This window comes from Callithrix jacchus, chromosome 18 (assembly GCF_049354715.1).
Source record: "Callithrix jacchus isolate 240 chromosome 18, calJac240_pri, whole genome shotgun sequence".
Lineage (NCBI taxonomy): Eukaryota > Metazoa > Chordata > Mammalia > Primates > Cebidae > Callithrix > Callithrix jacchus.
Window position 1 is genome coordinate 20,740,943 of NC_133519.1, and position 25,420 is coordinate 20,766,362.

At 44.1% G+C, this 25,420-nt stretch overlaps 1 protein-coding gene across 4 annotated transcripts in view; it reads right to left on the reverse strand.

Annotated features, from left to right (window-relative positions):
* Nucleotides 1-383: 383 nt before the first annotated feature.
* Nucleotides 384-25,420, reverse strand: part of CD244 (CD244 molecule) — a 32,971-nt gene continuing 7,934 nt past the window's right edge. The window contains exons 2-9 of one of the 4 annotated variants that reach the window (XM_008984756.3): nucleotides 12,580-12,897; nucleotides 12,338-12,481; nucleotides 9,845-9,955; nucleotides 9,067-9,134; nucleotides 6,922-6,981; nucleotides 4,488-4,553; nucleotides 2,709-2,765; nucleotides 384-1,617 (exon numbers count right to left, since the gene is read on the reverse strand). In XM_008984756.3, coding sequence (XP_008983004.1) covers nucleotides 1,537-1,617; nucleotides 2,709-2,765; nucleotides 4,488-4,553; nucleotides 6,922-6,981; nucleotides 9,067-9,134; nucleotides 9,845-9,955; nucleotides 12,338-12,481; nucleotides 12,580-12,897 — 905 coding nt within the window. In that variant the 3' untranslated portion in view covers nucleotides 384-1,536. Of the gene's footprint in view, nucleotides 1,618-2,708; nucleotides 2,766-4,487; nucleotides 4,554-6,921; nucleotides 6,982-9,066; nucleotides 9,135-9,844; nucleotides 9,956-12,208; nucleotides 12,497-12,579; nucleotides 12,898-25,420 lie in introns of all 4 variants that reach the window. The other 3 variants (XM_008984755.3, XM_035279430.2, XM_035279429.2) reach the window with 3 other exon arrangements.

The window sequence follows — 25,420 nt, forward strand, 5'->3', positions numbered from 1 at the left end:
TGACTCTGCAACTCAACTACCGGTACCTGCCTCGGACCCCCAGACTCCTTCCGAATGTATTTCCCTGGTTTTTAATCTTCACACTTGCTTTAAGATGTTGTCTGTCCACACTTCGCTCCAGGAGGAAGTCAGCCTGGCCAGCAGCACAGCCTAAGGGAAGAGGGATCCTGCAGGGTGTGAGCAAGCGCGTGCCTTGGCTCTCCTTCACAAGGTGGAGTGGCCCCTGGTGTCTGGTACTCTGCTGTCCCAGTGGGAACAGGGCTGAAGGACACTGCCAGCTCACCAGGAAGCCAGACCTTCTGCAGCAGTATTCAAACAGACATGTGTTTATGGATGGCCCATAAGTGCCCTTTGGCTGCTATAGAGAATAAAAATGCAGGGTATGGAGAGGATACGCAAATTTAATTTAGGCAAGAAATTCAGGCTGCATCTGCATGATACCACAGTTTTATATGAAACTCACATGTTAGATACAGGGTAGGCAATTGAAGAACTAGGCTCTGTGCAGTATCACCTGTTGGGGTCTCTGAGTATGTCCTCTCTCAGTTCGCCCTGTCCTGGGCTCAGCCAGAGTCTCAGCCCTTCTCCCCACATCCTTGTTGAAGTGTCTGGCCTGAGCCCATAATAGTGGCTAGATTCCAACTGCCCCATGTTCATCCTCGGCTGTCTGAGCCTTCCCTTCAGTGTGCACCATGGGGCACAATCACGAGGACTCAGAGCTTAAATAGAACATGGCTTCTGAGAGGAATCTTCCTCTGGGAAGCCACTTCTATGAAGAAGCCAAAATGGATTTCTAACAATGTGTCTTTGTAAATCAAACATCATACCATGGACAAAGCTGGTCTCAGCACCCAGTTACCAGGTCCACATGTGCTCTGGGTAGTTTCTCTACTCAGAGATGGGCTTGCTTTGCACCATCACCCTCCCTTCTGCCCACTCCCCCTGGTGGCCAGCTGGCCAGAGGTAAAGGTGTGAGATGCACGGGGAAAGGTTTTTCTCTGCGACTGAGTACAGCCCAGGCCCTGGCCCCCATGCAGAACCTGCCAGCCAGCTCACAGCCAGATAGTCCGGGCTGTCAGAGGAGGGATGTTTCCTCTCCTGCAGAGTCACCATTATCTTTCCTTCCTCTTGTTTTGGAAGATGGGCCTGGGCCTGGGGAAAGTCTAGAAATGCAGTCAGTCCAGATTGGGGAGAAAAGAAGACAAGAAACAGCCTGAAAATCAGGTGGAGGGAATCTCAATGCCAATAACACCACTTATATAGCACTTCCTAGACCACAGATACTTGTAATGTGGCCTTTTGTGAACAACCTAACCCCTCCACCATCCATGTCTGATCTGTAAATTGGAAGACATTCTTTAACAGCCTTGCTCTTAGAATGGCTGTTAGACATCATTTTCAAAACAAAATATATAATGAGAACAAATTTCCATATCCTCTTCAGACTAGGAACTGTTCTATAGAGACTCCTGTGCCATCATCCACTGTGCCAATTCCCAAAGCAGATGCTGAGAAAAGTAAGAATAGCTGCAGCAACTAGGAATACACGTCAAAGTTCTCCAGTTCTTTGCGGCTCAATCGAGCAGGGTTCCGAGCTTTAGGTTGACTCACTCTAATCTGCAAAAGAAAAGGAAAAACTTCAGACCCTCCCAGTGGGAGGTCCTTACAACTATCCTGTGGGGGATGAATTATTGCCATCCCCATTTTATGAATTTAAAAAATGAAGCTCACAGTGGTAAAACAAATTACTCAGAGTCCGTGAGTAGTGGGAAGTGCAGGAGGGACTTGAATTCTTCTGGCTCCAATTCCAGTGCTCTCTTAATGGCACATGCTTTTTCATGACCTCCCAAACTGCCTGGGTCTACACAGTGCCCTCTGTGACCCTAGGCTGTCTAGCTGGCTTCAATGTTGGGTGATAGCCAGGAACACCGGAAGTGCCAGGAATCCCAGCAGGCAGCCACCCACCCTTCCCTTGTGACCAATGGCAGCAGCTTTACTGGACCACAGGTGGGGAGGCTCAGTTGTAGTATGAGGCTAATGGGTAGAGAGGGGGTTGGGGGATGCTTTCCATGCCTTAATTTCTTTGAGTATAAATGGAAAGTCTAATTATACCTATCTTGTAGCATTCTGTGAGGATTACATGAAACAATCCATGTGAAGACACTGGAGGGCTACATTATCCATAATAAACCCCCAAGAAATGTTGACTCCCTCCTTTCCAGTCCCCAAATGCCCTGATGGGAACAAATTCAGCCACCAGGCTCAGTGGTCATCTTTGAACAGCGTCCACCCCTTCAGAAGATGAAGATCACCTATGTCCTGGAATGGCTCCCAAAGACTTGCTAAATTTAGAAAATGGTTTAGAGTCCTTTATCTTCCCCTCTTTGACCCCTCCCCCAACCATTCCTGGAAAGCAGAGATATTTGTGTCCCACAGCTGGGGAACTCACTTGGAGACAGCCCTAACTGAGAAGCCAAGCTGACCAATAAGCATCATATCTAAACACACAATATAACCTTGGGATAGACCCTAATTCTCCTTGGCCTTTACTGTCTTCATCTCTAAAACAAAGACTTGCATTGGAAGATCTCTAAATTCCCTACAACACTGAGACGTGTGGATGACATTTTCCTAAGCATATCCTTTCATGGCTAGATTTCAGGGCTGTGCCACAGACACGAAACCCATTGAGGTGTTCCAGATCTTACCTCTTCATGCACAGTTCTATTGAAGGAAGGGCTGTGGTTCCTCTTCCTGGATCCAGACTAGAAATTCAGAGGGTAAAGAATGTTTAACTTCAAGGTAAGCACTCTCCCACTCCTAAGTGATGCGAGAGGTCCCAAAAGAGACTCAGAGCCTAGAAAAATTCTGAGGTACTCTCAGCCGGAAAATGAATAGAATTTCTCACCCCAGAAGCAAACAATGGTGTATGTGATCTCCAGGGGAGACACAATATACAGTACTTGCCTGTAATATGATGTTTTTGAACCAAAATCAGAATTTAGCGTTCCATACTCACATACACCTAAAACCCATGCATATATGTGTGTGTGTCTATATATATATATATATATACATATACACACATATTCCCCCAGTGCACGCACACACAAACACATATCCCTCAGGCAATCCTAATACAAATGCTGCCCCAAACCATGTATCTCTTCAACACATGGCACACACACACCCCAGTGTAAACAATTCAGGCATATAATAAATAATTGCCAACCCAAGGACACTAGACTTCAGAGGCACATTCTAGAGTTTTCATATCCCAAAGCCCATGAACATGGTGACTGTGAACATATGGCCTGATATTGGAGCATACAATTAAAAATAAATCTCTCTCATGACGGGATCCAAGTAGGGTGAATGTCTTATTGGAAGGAGGTTGAATGAAAAGTCTGAAAATCTGTCCTAAACCCTTCAAACCTGTGGTCCCTGATCTGCATGGGCTTCCACAGTTGTGTGGACTCCCAACTTCCCGTGCTGCCATGTTAAGGCTTTATGGCTTCATACTGTGGCTCCAGCCTTGGGAACACCACTCCTCCCATCCCCTTCTACACCAGAGAAAAACAATGACCATGGGTTCCAGGTTACCCAACTCTGGTTCCAAGTACAAAGAGAGCTATGAGCTCAGCCTGGAGGAGGATTTCAGTACACCAGGAGGGGGTGCCCCATTCTAGAGGCCTCTAGCAGCAGGTGACTGACTGGCCAGAACCTCTGTCTGGTCCCTGAAGGTCAGCATTGTGTCTCTCTCGATGCAGTGCATTCCTCCAGCTCCAGGCAATATGCCCTGCTTTGCAAAGCCCTCCAGTATCTCTCACCACAGCCTCAGCTGACCTACTAAGTACCCTATAGTCTGTCTGCGCAAAGCACCTCCTTTCTATCTCTGATTGTCCTTTATTTCCCACAGAAACTCCAAAAAGTCATTTAGTCTGTTCTCTCTCTCTCTCTTTTTTTTTTTTTGTTTGTTTTGAGACGGAGTTTCGCTGTTGTTACCCAGACTGGAGTGCAATGGCACGATCTCGGCTCACGGCAACCTCCGCCTTCTGGGTTCAGGCAATTCTCCTGTCTCAGCCTCCCGAGTAGCTGGGATTACAGGCGCGCGCCACCATGCCCAGCTAATTTTTTGTATTTTTAGTAGAGATGGGGTTTCACCTCATTGACCAGGATGGTTTCGATCTCTTGACCACGTGATCCACTCGCCTTGGCCTCCCACAGTGCTGGGATTATAGGCCTGAGTCACCGCGACCGGCCCTAATCTGTTCTCTTAGTCTAGAAACTGTTATTTTTCTCCAGACAGACCCAGAAAAGCATTTCTCATTGGCCCATTGACATTTAAATACAGTCATTTAACAGATGCTACTCAGATACACACAATGAAGAACAACTGGCTAGGATGTGCACACACGCTCTCTGCAAACACATGCAAAATACATCTGCATCAATGCATCCCACCACCACCACAGGAAGAGACTCACCTTCCTGGAAGGCTGAACTAATGAATATAATGTAAATGCAGATTCTTGTGATGTGGAAGTAGAAGTCTAATGAGAAGAGAAATAAAACCATTTCAGAAGCACAGATCCAGCACAACCCTATGAAAGTCATCTCTTCCATCCCTCCACCCTAAGCCTGCCCAGATGGAAGCTTCAAGTTTTGGTGAGAAGAGCCCTGGATCAGCCAGGAGGTCAGACAACTTGAGTGCTAATCTTGCTGTCTCATTCATGATAGGATTTCATGATGCTTGTTGAGGATTTATTTTATATGGGTATTCTCCTCTAACTTTTTTTTGGAAACGGAGTCTCACTGTATTGTCTATGCTGGAGTGCCAGGGCTCAATCTCAGGTCACTGCAACCTCCGACTCCTGGGTTCAAGCGATTCTCCTGCCTCAGCCTCCTGAGTGCTGGGATTACAGGCACCCACCACCACGCCCCAGCTAATTTTTGTATTTTTAGTGGAGACAGGGTTCACCATGTTGGCCTGGCTGGTTTCAAGCTACTGACCTCGTGATCCTCCTACCTCAGCCTCCCAAAGTGCTGGGATTACAGGCGTGAGACACCGCATCTGGGCTCTCCTCTAACTCTTTTAACACTCCTATCAAATAAGAATGATCATAATTTGTTCCATGCCACAAATGAGGCTCCAAAAGGATAAAGAGCCAAGTCACGCAGTGTGTAGAAGCAGAATTCAAACCCAAGACTCTCCTGGGCTCTTTCCTCAACACCTCAATGCCGCTCTTTGACAACGTGCCTTCCTTCCCTGGACCTGAACCAGGTGTCCTCTATCAGGTAACAATCCTCCTTTTAAGATGCTCCGGAGGAGGACGCTCATTCTCACTCAACACCATAGTCTGAGAGGAGCCCTTTCTTGCACTGATTCAAATTCCTCTCGTTGGCGTTCAATGTGGCTAAAATCAGAGAACTGGCGGATATCAATTACTCTTATAATCAGATTTTCTTTGCCCCGCAGCTCAACCACCAAACTGAAGATGGTGCTGTTTCGGGTCTCAATTTTTTTTAAGCCATTTTTATCAGAAAGTTTTTTATTACCGGCCACCAGGAGGCAGTGTTTCCCTTGGGAGCGATGTCCCAGCCTGGGCTATCAATGTCATTTTAGCTGTCAGTATTAGAGGATGTTTCTCCAGTTTATCGATGAATTTCTGTAATCCTAGAATATTAGAGGTGGAGTATGAAGAAGGGCAGTGGAGACTCAACAATCCTTTGGCTCAGCTTTACCACTACCTAGCTATGTGGCCTTGAGATATCAGTTGGCCTGAGTCTCAGTTTCATCATTGTGATATGGAATGTAGACCGTATGTAAAGTATTAGAACTATTTCATGAGGCTGTTTTGTAAGATTTAGTAAGAAAATACAATCAGGCACAGTGGCGCATACCTGTAGTCCTACCTACCCCAGGAGGCTGAGGTGGGAGGATCACTTAAGGCCGGGAAGTCCAGGCTGTAGTAATCTATGATTCTACCACTGCACTTAGCCAAGTAGAGAAAATGAGACCCTGTCTCGTGATGGCTGCACCAAAATCTCACAAATCACTGCTAAAGAACTTACTCATGTAACCAAATACCACCTGTTCCCAAAAAACCTATGGAAATAAGTTTGTGCATGATGGCTCACACCTGTAATCCCCAGCATTTTGGGAGGCTGAGGCGGGCAGATCACAAGGTCAGGAGTTCGAGACCAGCCTGGCCAACATGGTGAAACCCGCGTCTACTAAAAAAAAAAAATAGAAAAAATTAGCTAGGCATGGTGGCACGTGCCTGTAATCCCAACTACTCGGAAGGCTGAGACTGGAGAATAGCTTGAATCCAGGAAGCAGAGGTTGCAGTGAGCTGAGATTGTGCCATTGGACTCCAGCCTGGGTGACAGAGTAAGACGCCTTCTCAAGAAAATAATAATAATAATAATAAATAAAGAGACCTTGTCTCTAAACAATAAATTTTTTTAAAGAAGAAAAGAAAATGGACATTATTGCTAAGTCATGATAAGATAAAAGGGACCAATCCATACAGATTCATCCTTTCCTGAAACTGAATATAACAGGGAATAGGGATAAAAAGTATAAGGTTGCCAAGTGTGGGAAGCAGCAGCAGGGCGAGAAAGCAGACAGCGAGTCCCCTAACCAGGTTTCTGCTCCCACAGACTTTATCTGGGCCAGACCTTGCACCAGGCACAGACGAAGGAATGCCCACCTCAGGCTTCCCAGCTGTGTTAAGATGCTCCAGAACCACACTGATCTTTTCCAATAATGTGTGAATGCAGTTGAACCCAAGCTGTCTTCTGGATTCCAGGAGCACAAAGATCTTATTCTACCATTCAAGGGTGTGAGTTTTGTGGGGGAGCATTAGGAAGCCCCAGAGATAGGTACGGAATGGACTGGAGAAGGCGGAGAGGTACCTGGGACTGGATCATAGAGTAGATGGAGGTCCCCTCTCCAAGAAAAGTCTGCTCCTGCACCTGCACAAGAAATAGAAATGGGGCAACATGAGCAGACATCTGGGTCTGTGCAGATTTAGACTGAGCAGGGGAAAACAGCACAAAGAAGAGAGGCTTTCAGGAGGCTGGGAGGGAGGTGGCAGGACTGAGGAGAGTCATTGACCCTCCCAGGATGGGGAGAGACAGGAAGAAGAGCAGTCTGCAGTGAAGCCGTCAGTATCGGGAGCAAGGGACCACCTAGGTGTGAGGGATCCCAGCAACCCTGCCCAGCGAGAATGCTGCCACTGCCTTTCCTTTAGTGACTTAGAAACCCTTCCTTGCAGAGCTCTGAGTCGGGCTGTTATCCGAGCCTTTCCTCAGAGCACTGAAATTCAGGTTTAAACATTTCAAAGACCAAACACAGTTAAGCCTTCTCTAGATCATCTTCGAGGCCACCTTGCCCTTGGCTTCAAGCCAGTCCCCTGGGAAGCTACAGTGCTGGGTGCAGCCTTGAACCCAAGGGCCAAAGCAGGGAGCAGCTCTTTGTGCTCCCCTTTCCTTGTTCCTGCCCCTTAGGAAATCAGTGGTGGAGGTATTTCATGCTGCTGGCCGCTTCTCAGTGAGCATATTGCTAGTTTGAGCTCTAATGGGAGCCAGTGGAGGCCAGCAGGGCTCGTCAGGCAAGGTGCAAGCTATGCTCCTAAGCAAGAAGCTAAGAGGAGCAGAGAACTGTCAGCTGTCCTTAGAGGCTGGAGAGTCATGAGCATCTGACCATGTCAATAACTTTATTTGTGTTTTAAAATACTTTTCTCTCCTGTCCAGACTCATGTGAAGTGTTTCTAGAAATATTAGAGCTGGGTCTCAAAGTGAGACCTCCAAATTGGAACCCTGAGACAATAAAGAGAGAGCTGAGGCCAGACAGGGAGGAACCCTTGAGTCAGAAGTAAGCTAATAGGCCTGAATCCCCAGAGGTTTCTTTTGCTCTAAGTCATTTTTTCCCCTCATGGTCTCCTAATCTCAAGCCATCTTCTTTTTGGGAAAAAAAAAAAAAAAAAAAAAAAGATTATTTGTAGCAGGCACCCGGGCATCATTGGCTCTGGGTAGATTCACATGCTCTCAGGAATTTGTACCAGAGTCTTGTAGCAGTGAGAGAAAAAAAGTATCCTTTTATTTTTCACATCCCAATAGCCACTGCTAGGGGGAAAAGAAAAAAAAAACAGGCATAGGAAGCTGCCCTAACTGCCTCTGAACCCGGCCAGACCTGGGAGAGGATGCTTGTCTGCTCTGTGAGGCCGCATGGGGCCTCACGCACATGGCCAGGGCGGAAGAGCTCCCCAACACGTGCTTCCTGCGTGGTGCTGGGTCTCCACGGCAGAGCACCGGGAGCAGTGCAAAGAAGACACTTCTGCCCACTTCACCACCCCTTCCTGCCAGCAGTTCTGTGGGCCCCATCAGAGCTTCCCCTGGGCCTGTCACCACATCCTGCCGGGAGCAGGACACAGCAGCGGGGCCATCTGCAGCCCCTCTGCAATTGCCTCCTCTCCTAATTCTTGGATGACAGGTGGAGTTGGCCACTGCCTGCCACAGAGAGCTGGCGAGAGGCTCCTGGAGGAGTACACGCAGGCTGATGGGCTTTGTGCCAGGCTGGTTACTCTCTCTAGTACCTCAGCCACGCTCGGGCCTCTTCTCTCAAAAGGCTGTGAATGCAGCCCAGTGAGCTAGCTACAAAACTGTTATGCTTTTGCTGGTCACACTTCCCAGCCTGGGTCACCATAAAGGGACTCAAGAAAGTAAGCCCTGACTCATTAGGAAAAAGAATTTGTGATCTGACAACAAATACCACAGCAGCACGCTGCCTCTGCCACTGATTCTCTTCTCAGCAGGTGCAATTCTGCACCAAGATGCCCCTTCAGCCTCCCTTTCATCTTCTCTGCTCCTTTTGTTTCCTCTTTTCCTCCATCACCATAACTAGGAAGCAGGCGGAGAAAAGATAGATGGGGAAGGGCTGAGGGTCACATCAAGAGGACAATTGTGCAGTCATTTTTGTCCCTCAGCTCTGAATAACCATCACTGAAAGAGCATCTTCCAGGCCATTTGAGAGAGACCCCAGCCCCAGGGATGCCATACTTGATTCCTCCAGGTTTTCTGGTCCTTGACATCTTCATAAATTGTCAAAAACTCCTTGGTGCTGGTCTCTGAGGGAGGAAGAAAACAAAGAGCAGAGCTGCAGAAACCTCCAGAAGGGCTTTTGCTTCTAACAGGTCCCACCTCCGCCCCAAATGGCAAAACCTTAAGAAAGGTTCCAGAAAGGAGGTAGGTTAGCGCTTTTTTTTTTTTTAGACAGAGTTTCGGTCTTGTTACCCAGGCTGGAGTGCAATGGTGCAATCTCGGCTCACCGCAACCTCCGCCTCTTGGGTTCAGGCAATTCTGCCTCAGTCTCCCGAGTAGCTAGGACTACAGGCACGCGCCACCATGCCCAGCTAATTTTTTGTATTTTACGGGGTTTCACCACGTTGACCAGGGTGGTCTCGATCTCTTGACCTCGTGATCCACCCGCCTCGGCCTCCCAAAGTGTTGGGATTACAGACTTGAGCCACCGTGCCCGGCCTACATGGTTAATGCTCTTCCCAGGAAACGCAAAGAGCACAGAGGCGGCAACCGAACCGCCCCTGCCACGCCTCCTCCCAAATCAGCTGCCTGCAGGGAAATCTGCGCATTGGGGATCAGAAGGCATGAACTGGGAGAGAGAGCCTAGGAGCCTGCTTGCCTTCCCCCACCACGTACACGCATATACCGAAGCTCCCTGAGGAAAGGGAGATGCTGTGCTCCCAGACACATCCCACTGGACAAGACACAAGATCCGAGGCCCCGGGCAGCAGCACCACCCCAAGGACCTTCCACTCACCTGACTGCTTCCCCTTCTTCTTTCTCCTCCACACACAGAAGCAGGCAAGGGTGCCAAGCAATAGCGTGCTTAGAATCAGGACGATCACCAAAAAAGGCCGAAATCTGAATTCTAAGGAATACAGAAGGCATGAGGACTGAGCGTCAGCTCGCTCTCTTCTTCCTTCTCACCTGCCTGAGGGAGGCTGTCTCAAAACCCCCTCCTTTTGTGGTGTAGTTGATCACCTCACACTCTGTGAACTCACCGTCAAGGTTTACTCTTTGCTCGGTTGGGTAACCTCTTCTGAGTGATGCCAAGGCATGGATATTAATATCAGACAGGCCTGGCTCAAATTCTAACTCTGTGAGCTCTGCACTATTTATTTTACCTCTCTGGGCCTCTCAAAGAGCCTCTCAGATTTTCTCACCTGTAAAAGGGGATAATGTTTTCTACCTATAGGGGTTAATCACATGACCCTCCAAAGTTTAGAGTTCCACAACTGTGGATTCGATGAACTGTGGATCCAGAATATTCAGGGAAAAGAAATTGCATGTGAATACATAGAGACTTTTTTCCCTAAACAATACTGTCATTATTCCCTAAACAATACAGTATAACAACTATTTAAATGGTGTTTGCATTGTATTAGGTAGGACAATTAATCTAGAGATGATTTAAGTAAGGTATACAGGAAGATATGCATGGGTTACATGCAAATACTGCACCTGTTTATGCCAGGGACTTAAACATCCGTGGATTCTGGCATCTGTGGTTGGGGGTGGGTGCTGGAACCAATCCCCCATGGATACTGAAGGACGTGTAAAGCATCTAGCACAACAAATGTTACATTTATCCATTTATTTGCTTTTAACTCAAAAAATATTCATTGTACAGGCAAGTTTTCCATCTCACTTTTCCACTACTCCTGGCTTCATAGGTCTTCCTCATTTGAACTTCTACTTAAAACATTTGTGTCACACATGTAGCCTGATATACAATCCAGCCAACAAGAAAAAGGAAAAGGAATGAAGTGTCCTAGGTACTGACAAGGCTCTTTACAAACATCGTCTCATTTACTCTTAACAGCAGTCCTGTGAGGTACCTATTATCATCCCCATTTTACCCAAGGGGGAAAGAAATTGAGGCTCAAAGATGTTCATGAATCAATGAATCTGCTAGAGATCACAGAGTTTCTTCTTCTTTTTTTTTTTCAAATAGAGACGGGATTACGCCATGTTGTCCAGACTGGTCTCAAACACCTGGGCTCAAGTGATCTACCTGCCTCCCAAAGTGCCAGGATTACAGGCATGAGCCACCACACCTGACCTCTAAGAGAGCACAGAGCTTCTATGAATGATGAAGCCAGTGTCCTTGTCACTACACATTGCCTCAGTCTTTCATTCTTGGTTCGTTTTTTTTTTGTTTTTTTTTTTTTTTGAGACAGAGTCTTGCACTGCTGCCCGTGCTGGGGTGCAGTGGCACAATCTCGGCTCACTGCAATCTCCACCTCCTGGGTTCAAGCAATTCTTCTGACTCAGCTTTCTGAGGAGCTGGGATTACAGGCACCTGCCACAATGCCCAGCTAATTGCTTGTATTTTTAGTAGAAACTGGGTTTCACTATGTTGACCAGACTGGTCTCGAACTCCTGACCTCGTGATCCACCCACCCTAGCCTCCCAAAATGCTGGGATTACAGGCGTGAGCCACTGCGCCTGGCCTGCCTCAGTCTTGTTTCTTTGTTGTCCAGAAGCACTTATTTTTGTTGCCCCAATTTGGCTATAAGTTCCTTACAAATGAGAGCTGTATGCTTTTTTAAAATTTTTTATGTAATGCCCATGTTGTTGGCCCAAGAAGTTTCTGTTTATCTAATAAAAAGTTGTGCCAAGTTAACACAGGTAACTCTTAGGGTGAGCATAAGCAACCCAAGAACTCGTCTAGGTATCCCTGGGATCACTGTGATGCTCCTGCTCCAGGCTACTGCTGCACGGTGTCGTTAACCTCTCAAACTATGTGGCTTGGGGAAAGTTATCACTCAAGAGAAGAGAACAGTTCTCCATCAGCCTCTCCCAGGAAGAAAATTATGTTCAAGCCATTGTAGGACTGTCACTCAGCAAACAATTACACTTTCCCTCTGCAGAGGAAACACTTGCATCTCCCAGAAAGAAATAGGGCTAACATTTTTTTTTATTTTTTTTTCCAGAATCGGATAGGCCTGGCTTTAGAGGAACCATGTGCCTGGAGGCCAGGACTGCGCGGGGAAGGGCTACAAGGCACTGGGAGAGGAGACCAAGGGATTTTATCTCATACCACATCTGTCTTGAGCATGAGCCTGGTCTTGGGGTACACACCTTCAGCCCCTGTTATAGCCCAGTGTGTTCCACTTACCCTGATGGGCATTCTGACAACCTTGAGTGAGATTCAGGGTGTGGCTTTCCCAGCTAACGGGGTTGCTGACATTGCAGGTATATGTGTGCAGGCCATCAACGTCAACCTCCTCCAGGTAGGTGAGGTTACCTGCTCTCTGGATCAGCTTGCTCCCTCTGTACCAAGCATAGGTCACATTGCCATCCCTGGAGACCAAGCAGGACAGAGCCACTTGGCACCTCCCACTGTCCAGGATCTTCCCCTGCCCCTGTAGGCGGGGCTTCTCAATTGTATCTGGAAGCAGAGATTCTGATCAGAAAGGCATTGGAAATACAGAAATTAGAGGCCTATGGGAATCAGAGAGGGCAGTATGAGCAGTCCTGGAGACTCACCAAATACAGAAACCTGGAACGTGGCTCTGTGAATTTCTCCAGATGTATAGGTGGCCTCTAGGCAGTAGAAGCCACTGTCCTGCGGCTGAGCTGCCTCGATGAGAAGAGTTGGGTTCTCAATTTCAAAATGGAATCTATCGTTGGAAGCATTGATAGTCGTCGAGCCATTCTCCCACTGAAATATCTGATTAAATGCCTTACGTGAGGGCAGCTGCATCTTCCATTGAATACTTTCAACCTTCATCTGTGTACTGCTTGGTTGTAACTGAAGACGCTGTCCCGAGATGCTAACCACATGGTCAGCTGGAACTTGGCATTCTAGGAAAGAGAACCCAAGCTGAAGGTAGTGGGAGGAGTGTCAGGCCTGAGCAATGTGGGCAGCTGGATGTGATTTCCCTCAAGCCAATAGGGTGGGGATGAGTATGAGTAGCCCAGAGCCTAGGAGAACCAGAGCCTGGAGTTAACTTAAAGTGAATCCCCTCCATCTGCCTCCCCTTGTCACCAAGCTCTAAGCCCCTGGTCTGAAGGATCCTACAGACCAATAGCTAAAAACTTGAGTACTTAGTATGTGACAAGCAGGTTTCACACTTTATACATTTTAACTGTTTAACTTAACAATGACCCTTATCCCCATTTTATGGGTGAGGAAACTGAGTTAGAAAGAACTTAAGTAACTGGCTTAAATCACACAGTGAGAATGATGAGTCTGAAACCCAGTCCTTTTGGTGTTATGTTTTTGTTTTCTTTTGTTTCATTTTTTAGAGACAGGGTCTCATTCTGTCACCCAGGCTGAAGTGCAGTGGCACAGTCACAGCTCACTGCAGCCTTGAACTCCTGGGCTTGAGGTGATCCTCCCACCTCAACCTCCCTAGTAGCTGGTACTACAGGTGCACGCCACTGCACCCAGCTGATTTGTTTACTCTTTGTAAAGACAGCAGTTTGGCTTCAGAAGATAAATTCTTAACCACAATGTTCTAAACACCGCATCTAATGTGACTCCCACCAGATAGTGCTGAGGCAACTACTATGGCAGGCAGTGACTGTCAGAAATTCTGAATGGTCAGGCCCAGGAAGACTAAGCCTCCAAGCTGAACTCATGGCCCCTCAACTGTACTCTCAGAGAGCCCAACTCATAATCTCTTCTCATGTACTTGGCACATTGAATTGTCATCATTACTCATTAATGTTTCCAGTTTTCCAGTGATCAGAAAGTCTCCACAGGGATTTCTCCCTGGAAAACAACTGTAAAAATAAAACTAGACTTCCCGGGCAGATCCCAGGACTTCCCTCTCAAGGGATCAAGATGAGAGCTAACGAATATGGGGGCGTGAGAACCTAGAGCAATTCAGTGCAGTCAGTGTACAAAACCGGAAGTTCTATAGCCATTTTTAGCAAGGACGCTATGTGGCATGGCCCAGCAGATGCAGGAAATTAAAAAGTCTCTGGGTGAGTTGAGGAGGGTCAGGGAGGGTTTGGAGGAGAGAATAGGAGATGGGGAGAGTCTTACAAGTGGCTCTGTTAAAATGGAGGCCATTAAAAAGACAGCAGTCGAGAGAGAGGGGTTTTCAGATGTCCAATGCATTATAAATACACTCTCTCCAAGCCACAGCTTCACCCTGGCAGTTTCTCAGGAGACTAAGTAAATAATTAAAGGACTTGTAATACTATTTGTTTGATGAAATATGTTTATTTGATCCTGATGCTCCCAAAACACATGGGGTTCCCATTTATATTTCTATAACTTGCACTGGCTCTGCCCATTAGCAAACCAAAAGTTTCTCAAAAGCAGAGACTGTGCAGTGCATATCTGCGTCTCCATCTCCCATGGTCCTAGCACTATTTATGAGAACAAGTCAACTTGCCAAGTATTGCACAAAGATCCTGAGAACAAAAGTGGACGGAAAAAGTCATTACTAAACCTACAAAAAGGATATATACTGTCCTCATCGATTATTCAGTCCTTACTGAGTCCAAATCTAATCCAGCCACTGAAGAGGCAGGGCCTCTGCATGTATAAGACATGGTTCCTGACATAGAGAGTTTGCGATCTGGAAATAAAACATACTTTCTTCTACAGCGTGCCCTTAATGGTGGAGATAAAGAATCATCTAAGGAATTCCAATTATGTAATAAAAATCCAGGTTAAGACACGCTAACCAATCCTCCCACTAAAAATAACTGGAAGAAAAATGAACAACATATAAAAGCACATTGTTAAAGTTATCAGAGAGTTTATAAAGCAGTGAAAAATTATGGGGCCAAGATCGGAAAGAAGGAAATTCAGAGAGGGGAGACCAACATTTCTGTTGTTCCCTGGAGGCATCTTCTGATTCCATAAATGGCAGCTCAAAGGCTGAGAAGCTGAGCAGAGCTCACAATGAAACTCAAGGAACTAAGAGAACATGGAGTTCAGGGCCCTCCTGTTAGGAAATGGGTATACCTAAAATCCATTAGATTTGGGGTTGGGACCACAGAGGGCTGTACACTAAGAGTAACAGTGAAAGAGAAATGAACAGCCCTCAGAAGAACTGTAGCTCAGTTCTGAGTCATCACAACCCTGGATTTAACTAATGATCTGGAATCTCTAGTAGCCCTAACCCGGCGGCCACTAGAGGCAAACATAAGTTAATACTAGAGGAAAATAACATTGACCAAAGCACTGAGTTAGTTCTAGAATTTTTTGTACAGAACATCCAAAATGAGATAAAAAATAAACAAGTATAAGAAAAGGAGACATGTCCAAAAAGCAAAAGAAGTATAGAGGTAATAGAAACCAGTGAGCAGGTCATCTACGTAATAGAGTTATTAGCCATAACTTTAAAGTAATCATGTTTAATATGTTCAAGGAAATAAAACGTAAGTTCGAGAATTTCAGCAGAGAACTAATGTGATAGATTGCAAAAATAACCATGTCCTTACAATGCGACTTTGCATCTACTTCCATCATCAAGAAATGGAGTTCATTTCCCTATCTGTTGTAACCGGTCTGGTCTTCGTGAAGAAACACAGCAAAAATGATGCTGTGCCATGTCTAAGCCTAGGTCTGAAAAGGCATTGCACATTTCTACTTGTTCTCCTGGATCCTCATCTAGCTGACATGTGAACAAGCCTCAAATAGCCTGCTGGAGAATACATGATACAAAGATAAACCAACACAGCTAAGGCCATTCTAAATCAGCCACCCCTGGCCTGGGGTGGTGGCTCACACCTATAATTACAGTACTTTGGAGGCCAAGGTGGGCAGATCACTTAAGATCGGGAGTTCAAGATCACCCTGGCCAACATGGTAAAACCTTGTCTCTACTAACAATACAAAAATTAGCTGGGTGTGGTGGTGCATGCTTGTAACCCCAGCCACTTGGGAGGCTGAAGCACGAGAATCGCTTGAACCCAGGAGATGGAGTTTGCAGTAAGCCAAGATATTATACCACTGCACTCTAGCCTGGGTGACAGAGCAAGACTCAGTCTCAAAAAACAATAAAAAATAAATAAGTGAATCAGCCACCGATGATCAATCTGGCAGCTGACCATGCACGCATGGCCAATGCAAGCTAACCAGCAAAAGAACAGCCTAGCCGAGCCCAACCCAAATTGCCAACTAGCGGAATCACTACTGGATTTTGGAGTGGGTCATTATGCAGCCATAGTTACCTGAAATTAAATTATTTTTAAAGAATTAAATAAAAGTTACAGAAATAAAATGTAAAATGACTGTAAAACAAACTCAATTGAAGGGTTAAAAAGGTCATGTAGATGCCATTGAAAAGAGAATTAGAATAAAATATCTAGACTGAAATACAGAAAAATGAGAGGATAAAAATATACAAGAAAGAGTGTGAGAGATATTTGAGATATCGCAAAACCAAAACAAACCCCCAAGTGTAGTTGGGAAGCAAGGAGATGAGAGAGGAAAGAGGAACTGAGCAAAAGAGACAACAGGTAAGAATTTTCCAAAACTGAAAAAAGCCATCAAGATAGATGTGTAAAATGTGTTAAAGGCCCCAAGCAAGATCAAAGCAAACCAACAGCCAGAGCACAGTGGTTCATGCCTGTAATCCCAGCACTTTGGGAGGCCCAGGTAGGTGGATCACCTGAGGTCAAGAGTTTGAGACCAGCCTGGCTAACATGGCAAAACCCCATCTCTACTAAAAATTAAAAAGTTAGCCAGGCATGGTGGTGCAGCCCTGTAATTCCAGCTACTCCAGAGGTTGAGGCAGGAGAACCACTTGAATCCAGGAAGTAGTGGTTGCAGTGAGCCAAGATGGCACCATTGCACTCCAGCCTGGGCGACAAGAGTGAAACTCCATCTCAAAGAAAAAAAAAGACAAAAAAAAAAAAAAAAAAAAACAACGAACAAAAGACAACCTCTCAATACATTAAAAAAATTATGGAAACCAAAGATAAATAGAAAAATTATAAAATAGCCAGAATTGGGGAAAACTAAATTCCCTTCACAAAATAAACTTAGCTGACATTTCAGCAAAAATAATAAAAAGCAGAAGATGATGGGGTGATTTTTTTTTCCATAGCTTATTGGGGTTCAGGTGGTGTTTGGTTACATGAGTAAGTCCTTTCTATTTTTTTGAGATGGAGTTTCGCTGTTGTTACCCAGACTAGAGTGCAATGGCACTATCTCGGCTCACCGCAATCTCCGCCTCCTAGGTTCAAGCAATTCTCCTGCCTCAGCCTCCCGAGTAGCTGGTACTACAGGCACATGCCACCATGCCCAGCTAATTTTTGTATTTTTAGTAGAGACGGGGTTTCACCTTGTTGACCAGGATGGTCTCGATCTCTTGACCTCGTGATCCACCTTCCTCGGCCTCCCAAAGTGCTGGGATTATAGGCGTGAGCCACCGCGCCCAGCCATGAGTAAGTTCTTTAGTGGTGATTTGTGAGATCTTGCATACTGCCCATCACCTGAGCAGTATACACTGCACCCTATTTGTAGTCTTTTATCCCTCACCTCGCTCCAACCCCAAGTCTCCAAAGTTTATTGTATCATTCTTAAGCCTTTGCGTGCTCATAGCTAAGCTCCCACATATCAGTGAAAACATTGATTTTCCATGGAATGGTATCTTTATAGTGCTGACAGAGTAGTAACTGCCTCTCTAGAACTTTATACCAGTGAAAAAGTATTCAAAAATCAAGGCAGGGCATGGTGGCTCACGCCTATAATCCCAGCACTTTGGAAGACCAAAGCAGGCTAATCACCTGAGGTCAAGAGTTCGAGACCAGCCTGGCCAACATGACAAAACCCCATCTCAACTAAAAATACAAAAATTAGCTGGGTGTAATGGTACATGCCCAGAATCCCAGCTACTCGGGAGGCTGACACACAAGAATCACTTGAACCCAGGAAGTCAAGGCTTCAGTGAGCTGAGATGGTGCCACTGCCCTCCTGCCTGGGCAACAGAGTGAGACTCTGTCTCCAAAAAGCAAAAACAAAAAAAAAAAATTTTTAACGGAGCTGAAATAAAGACATTTTTAGAAAAAATAAAAACTGAAGGAATTTGTCACAAGGAGGCCTGCAGGAAAAGAAATACCAAAGGTTGTTCTTTAGATATAAAGAAAATGGAAACTCAGGCAGAAGTGAAGAGCAATAGAAACAGATGTAATTTGTGACAATAAAGTGGGGGGATAGAGCTGTCTAGGAGTTTTTTATACTATTGAGTCTGAATTGGTATTAATTCAAACTATATTGTTGAAGGTGTTCATTGTAATAGCTGTGGTAACCGTTGAGAAAAATAACAAAATGTGCAGAAAAAGAAATGAGAAGGGAATCAAAACGATGCAGCCAAAAAATATCAATTAAATGAAAAAGAAGGCAGTTACAGAGAAAATGAGGGGAAAAAGACATAAGATGTATAGAAACTATATAGAAATAAAAGGAAATGTCATCATTATAAAAGGGCCGATTAAGTAGGAATAGACAATCATCTTCAGTTTCTAGGCATATAGTGTTTAAAATATATAAAACAAAATTTGACAGAACTTAAAGGAGAAGTAAATCCACAATCACAGTTGGAGAGTTTTATCATATCTGTCTCTCTAACTGATATAAAAAGCAAACAAAAGGGCCGGGCGCAGTGGCTCACGCCTGTAATCCCAGCACTTCGGGAGGCCGAGGAAGGTGGATCACGAGGTCAAGAGATCGAGACCATCCTGGTCAACATGGTGAAACCCCGTCTCTACAAAAAATACAAAAAGTTGGCTGGGCATGGTGGCGCGTGCCTGTAATCTCCGCTACTCAGGAGGCTGAGGCAGGAGAATTGCCTGAACCCAGGAGGCAGAGGTTGCAGTAAGCTGAGATCGCGCCATTGCACTCCAGCCTGGGTAACAAGAGCGAAACTCCGTCTCAAAAAAAAAAAAAGCACACAAAAAAATCAATAAGTCTAGAAGAATTTGAAGATCATTAAACCAATATATAGATTAATTATATATAAAACAAGTCTCCCAACAATGTCAGAATACACATTGTTTTCAAGTGCACAGGCGATATTTACCAAAGTATTATCTTACGGTAGGTAACAATGTTCAAAGTATTCAACTCTCACCAATTATATCCTCTAAGCACAGCAGAATTAAATAAAAAGTTAATAACAGAAAAATAACCAGGAAATCCTTGAATGTTTAAAACATAAGCAATATCTTTCTAAAAATCCATGAATCAAAGAATAAATCAAATAAAATTTGGGGAAGATTTAGAGCTAAGTTATAATGAGTATCGAAGGTGCAATATAGCTAAAGTAATGTTTAGAAGGAAATTTATAGCTTTAAATATCGTATATTTGAAATAAAAGAAAGTTTGCTCGTCAATAATGCAAGCTTCAATTTCAAGAGACAAAAAAGAAATAGTCATTCAAATAATGACAATGACAACCCAAAGAGAAAGAGGAAAATAAAGGTAAGAGCTGACCTCAACAAAATAAAAAGCAAATATACACTAGAGAAAATTAGCAAGCCAAAAGTAAATTCTTTAAATAAAAGTGTTAAAATGTATATATCTGGTGCTTTGGAGGTGTCAACACTACCTAGAGTCTCTCACCATCAGCCATGGTTAACCCCACCATGTTCATTAATATAGCAGTTGACTCTGAACCCTGTGTCTCCTTGGAGCTGTTTGCAGACAAAGTTCCAAAGACAGCAGAAAATGTTTGTGTTCTGAGCACTGGACAGAAATGATTTGGTGATAAGAGGTCTTGCTCTCACAGGATTCTTGCAAAATTTATGTGCCAGGATGATGACATCACACACCACAATAGCACTGGTGGCAAGTTCATCTCTGGGGTGAAATTCGACGGTGAGAACTTCGTTCTAAAGCATACAGGCCTTGGCATCTTGTCCATGACAAATGCTGGACCCAACACAAATGGTTCCTAGTTTTTCATCTGCGTTGCAGAGACTGAATGGATGGATCCAAGCATGTGGTATTTGGCAGGTTGAAAGAGGGCATGAATATTGCAGACACCATGGAGCACTTTGGGTCCGGGAACGGCAAGACCAGCAAGAAGATCACCATTGCTGGAACAGACAACTCTAATCTGATTATGAACCAAAAGGCGCTCATTCAAGAGAAGTTCCTGCCTCATATTCTAGAAAAAGAAATGCTGGAGAGAGAGACCAAGAAGAATCTCAACACACAGGCCTTGCTGGGTTTCTCCTCTCAGCCTATTAATATGGAATCATATCCTTTTTGCCCAGTCACATTTCTACAAGGTTGTCAGTCACGCCTATGAAATGAAGCCTCATAAAAACCCAAGAGGACTGGGTTTGGAGAGCCCCCAGAGAGCTGAACACGTGGAGATTCGTGGCAGGTGGTGTGTCCAGGGAAGGCATGGAAGCTCCGTGTCCCTTCCCCCATACCTTGCCCTATGCCATCTCTTCATCTGTATCCTTTATAATAACTCTTATAATAAACCAACAAACCTAAATGTTTCCCTAGTTTATATGAGCCACTACAGCAAATTAACTGAACCCAAGGAGGAGGTTGTGGGAATCCCAATTGGAAACCAGTTGGTCAGAAGTTCTGGAGGCTCAGACTTACAACTGGTGTAGAGGAGGGGCAGTGTTAGGGACTGAGCCCCCAACCTATGGGGTCTGACACTGTCTCCAGTTAGATAGTGTCTGAATTGAATTGGAGAACACCCAGCTGGTGTCCACTGCAGAATCCATTACTCAGTTTGTTGTGAGGAGAAATCCACCTCCCCGCATATGATCACAGAAGTCTTCTATGTTAATGATTGTTGTTATTTTGACGTGAGAGCAGACAGAAAATATTGTTGAAGAGGTTTGTTCAAAACAACAGACATACTAATTTGTACCCATCTCTTTCCTTTATTATTATTTTTTTAAATTTTATTTTAAGTTCTGGTATACAAATGCAGAACACGCAGGTTTGTTACATAGATATACAGGTGCCACCTATCAACCCATCATCTAGGTTTTAAGTCCCACATGCACTAGGTATTTGTCCTAATGCTCTCCCTTCCCTTGCCCCTCACTCCCTGACAGGCCCCGGTGTGTGATGTTCCCCTCCTTATGTCCACGTGCTCTTACTGTTCAACTCCAACTTATGAGTAAGAACATGCGGCGTTTGGTTTTCTGTTCCTGTGTTAGTTTCCTGGGAATGTTGGCTTCCAGATTCATCCATGTCCCTGGAAAGGACATGGACTCGTTCTTTTTTATGGCTGCGGCACCCTTCTCTTTCGTATAATAGAAACTCATTTTTCGAAGCTAGTAAAACTCTGATAACAAACTTTAACAAAAACATAATAAGAAAGAAATATCACAGGCCAACATTTCGCATGACCATAAATGCAAACTGTATATAACAAGAATAATACATTCAGAACAATTGAGATTTGTCCCAAGTATTAAAGATTAACAAGTTTTAAATCCATCAATATAATTTACCACATTAACAGAATAAAATAGAAAAATAAAATGATTGTCTCAATAGATGCAGAAGACGCATTTGTTAAAATTCAACACACGTTCACGATTTTAAAAGAATTTTCAGCCAACTAGAAATAGAAACATTCTTAATCTCATAAATGGGAAGCACCAAAAACCTACAGCTAACATCCTGTTTAGTGGTAAAATATAGAATGCTCTCCCCCTGTGTTCGGGAACAGAAAAAGGATACCATAATCAACTCTCTTAACCAAAATTGTACTGGAGATCCTGGCTAGTTCAATAATGGAAAATAGCCACAGGGAATAAAAATTAGAAATGAATATGTGAATTGGGCGGCCGGTTAGCTCAGTTGGTGAGCGCCTGGTGCTCAAGAAATGAATATGTGAGGATGGGTGTGTTGGTTCACATCCACCTTGGGAGGCTGAAGTGGGTGGATCACCTGAGGTCGAGTTCAAGACCAGCTGGCCAACATGGTGAAATCCCCTGTCTACTAAAAATACAAAAATTAGCTGGGCATGGTGGCAGGCACCTGTAATTTCAGCTACATGGGAGGCTGAGGCAGGAGAATCGCTTGAACCCGGGAGGTAGAAGTTGCAGTGAGCTGAGATGGGGACATTGCACTCCAGCCTAGGCCACAAAAGTGAAACTCTGTCAAAAGGAAGGAGGGAGGGGAGGGAGGGAGAGAGGAAAGAAGGAAGGAAGGAAGGAGGGAGGAAGGGGAGGAGGGAGGGAAGGGAGGGGGGAGGGAGGGAGGAAGGAAAGAAGGAAGGAAGGAAGGAAGGAAGGAAGGAAGGAAGGAAGGAAGGAAGGAAGGAAGGAAGGAAGGAAAGAGAAATGAATATGTGAAACTGTCATTATTAACAAACTGTATATAGGAGACAATATAAACCTGTGCATATAGGAAACTCAGAGGAATATGTGAAAAACTATTTGAATGTAGAGGTCAGTTAGGCAAAATTGCTGGGTATAATGCCAGTATACAAAAATCATTTGTATTTCTATATATTAGTTCAAACAGATAGAAATTAACATTTTGAAAACAATACTATTTACAACAGCACAAAAAGTTAAATATATAGAAATAAGTTCAACAGGAAATATTTAAGACCTATACACCTATTGCAACAAAGATTTCTGAGAACAATTTAAAGAGCTAAATAAACAGAAGAGTATACCATGGTTTTTACTGGAAGACCTAATATTGCTAAGATGTCAGTTCTCCCTAAATTAATTTATAGATTCAATAAAAGTCCAATAAAAATTCTTGCAGGTCGTTTTTATAGAAATTAACAAGTTGATTCTAAAATTTATATGAAAATGTAAAGGACATAGAATAGCAAAGGCAATCTTGAAGAACAAAGCTGGAAGATTTTCACTACCTAATATCAAGATGTACTGTAAAACTTCAGAAATTAAGATAGCATACCAGTATTTCAAGGATTGAGAGTAGTCAATGGAATATAATAGTCTAAAAATAGACCCTGTGTGTGGGAAAAACACTAACCGTTTTTCTTCTGCTTTCACACCACAACAATCAACACAGACTTCAGTGACCAACATGTGGGGAGTGTTCTTTTGCACCAAGCAGGCAATCAGTTCTGCATCGGACACCTCTAATACAGTTTAATTCTGACACTACCTACTCATAGATAGTGTCAGATTCCACATGCTGAGGGCTCAGTCCCAAGACTGGTCCTTCATTAAAATGCCAATTGCAAGCTCCAGGTTAGTTTACCTGCGCTTCTGATCAACTGGCTCTAAATTAGGTCTCCCGTTACTCCCTCCTTGGGTTCAATTAATTTGCTAGATGGTTCACAGAACTCGGGGAAACACTTACATTTACTGGTTATAATAAAGTTTATTACAAAGGATAAATATGAAGAGATGCATAGGGCAAGGTGTGGGGGAAGGGATACAGAGTTTTCGTGCCCTCCCAGGGCTGCCACACTCCAGGAACCCCCACACGTTCAGCTCTTTGAACCTTGTTCTTTGGGTTTTTATGGAGGCCTCAATAAGTGGGAATGACTGACCACTGGCCATTGATCAACTTAACCTTCAGGCCCTCTCTTCTTCCTGGAGGTTGGCAATGACCTCAGAGTCCAACCCTGCCTTGTTCTTTCTGGTGACCAGCTGCTATCCCAAAGCTACCTACAGGCTGCCAGCCATCAGTTACCTCATTAGCCTACAAAAAGACATCACTTTGGAATTTCTAAAAAATTCAGGAGTTGTATGCCAGGAAAGGAGGTTGAAGACCAATATATTTCACTTTATCACACAAACCAACACATATTTGATCTTTTCAATAAATGGTGCTGGGTCAAATTGATATCCATGAGGAAAAAAACCCTTGATATTTCCCTCATACCATATACAAAAATTAATTCAAAATAAGTCATAAATTTAAATATGAAAGCTAAACCTATAAAGCTTCTAGAAAAAAGCACAAGAGAGTATCTTCTACATCTTGAGGTAGACAAACGTTTCTTTTTTTATTTTTACATTTTAATCTATTTATTCATTTATTTTGAGACCGGATTATGAGACTGGTGAATTTTTGCATTTTTGGTAGAAATGGGGTTTCACCATGTTGCTAAGGCTTGTCTTGAACTCCTGGGCTCAAGTGATCCACCCACCTTGGCCTCCCAAACTGCTGAAACTATGGGCATGAGCTACCACACCCAGCCAGCAAAAGTTTCTTTAACAGGACAAAAAAAAATCACTGACCATAAAAGAATATTAATAAATTGGACTCCACTAAAACTTAGAACTTCTGTTTGGTGAAAGACAACATTGAGAGTGTGAAAAAGCAAGCCACAGACTTTGAAACTCTGTTTCAAAGAAAAAGAAAATCTGGTATTTATAGCCACTAAAAATATGTACAAGAGTGTCAATAATGGCTTTAGATATGATAATTCAAAATGAATTATCAAAAAAACCCAGATGTTTATCACCATTAGATGAGTAAATAAATCATGTTATAGTCTTATAAAGAATATTACATAGCAATGAAAAAGAAAAGCTACTTTTTCTGGCAATAAGGTAGATGGATCTCACCACATGATGATTATTAATGAAGCCAGACTCCAAAAAGTACATAGTAAACTATTTCATTGATATAAACTTTAGAATCAGGAAAAACTAACCTACGATGAAGGAGGTTAGAATGTGGTTACCCTTGCAGAAGGGGGGTTATCAACTTGGAGGGGCAAAAAGGAACAATTGGGTGCTAGAAATGTTTTACACCCTGATGTGGGTAATGTTAATGTGTACTTACACATATAAAAGTTCACCAAGCTGTTCGTTTAAATTTTGTGCACACCGCTGTGAGTTATATCTTGATAAAAAAATAAAAAAGGAACTTTTCTGATCATTAAACTAAGTAAGATGTACCTCGATAAAAGCAAAGCATGGCTTGCCATGGTGGAAACGTTACCATAGCAAGTGGATTTGTAGATTTCCTCACTCATCTCAGCTAAACCCGACTCTTAGCTAAATATCAGAAAAGCCTGGGAGGCAGAGGTTGCAGTGAGCCATGACTGCATCACTGCACTCCAGTCTGGGAGACAGAGCAAGACCCTGTCTCAAAAAAAAAAAAAAAAGTGAAAAAGGAAGATAGACCTGAAACAGCCAACTGATTTGCTATGTGGAATGTGCTATGGAGGTGTGCCCAGGTTGTGAGGCAAGTATCATGAGGAAAGCGTGTCTCCCTCTGTCCTTCAGCGTTATGAGTGGCTGCCCAGAGGAGGTGTGTGGGGGCTGCCGTTGAAAGAAAAAGCCAAGGCCTCCCTGGTGGATGCAGAAAAGAGCACGAAGGGCGGTATTGCCGCGAACCCAACAGTAGCGCGGTTAGGGGAACACAATACACGTGTGGCTTATGGGTCTTGTAAGGATGGAGCAGGTTTGGAGAGTGGTGTGATGGAACATG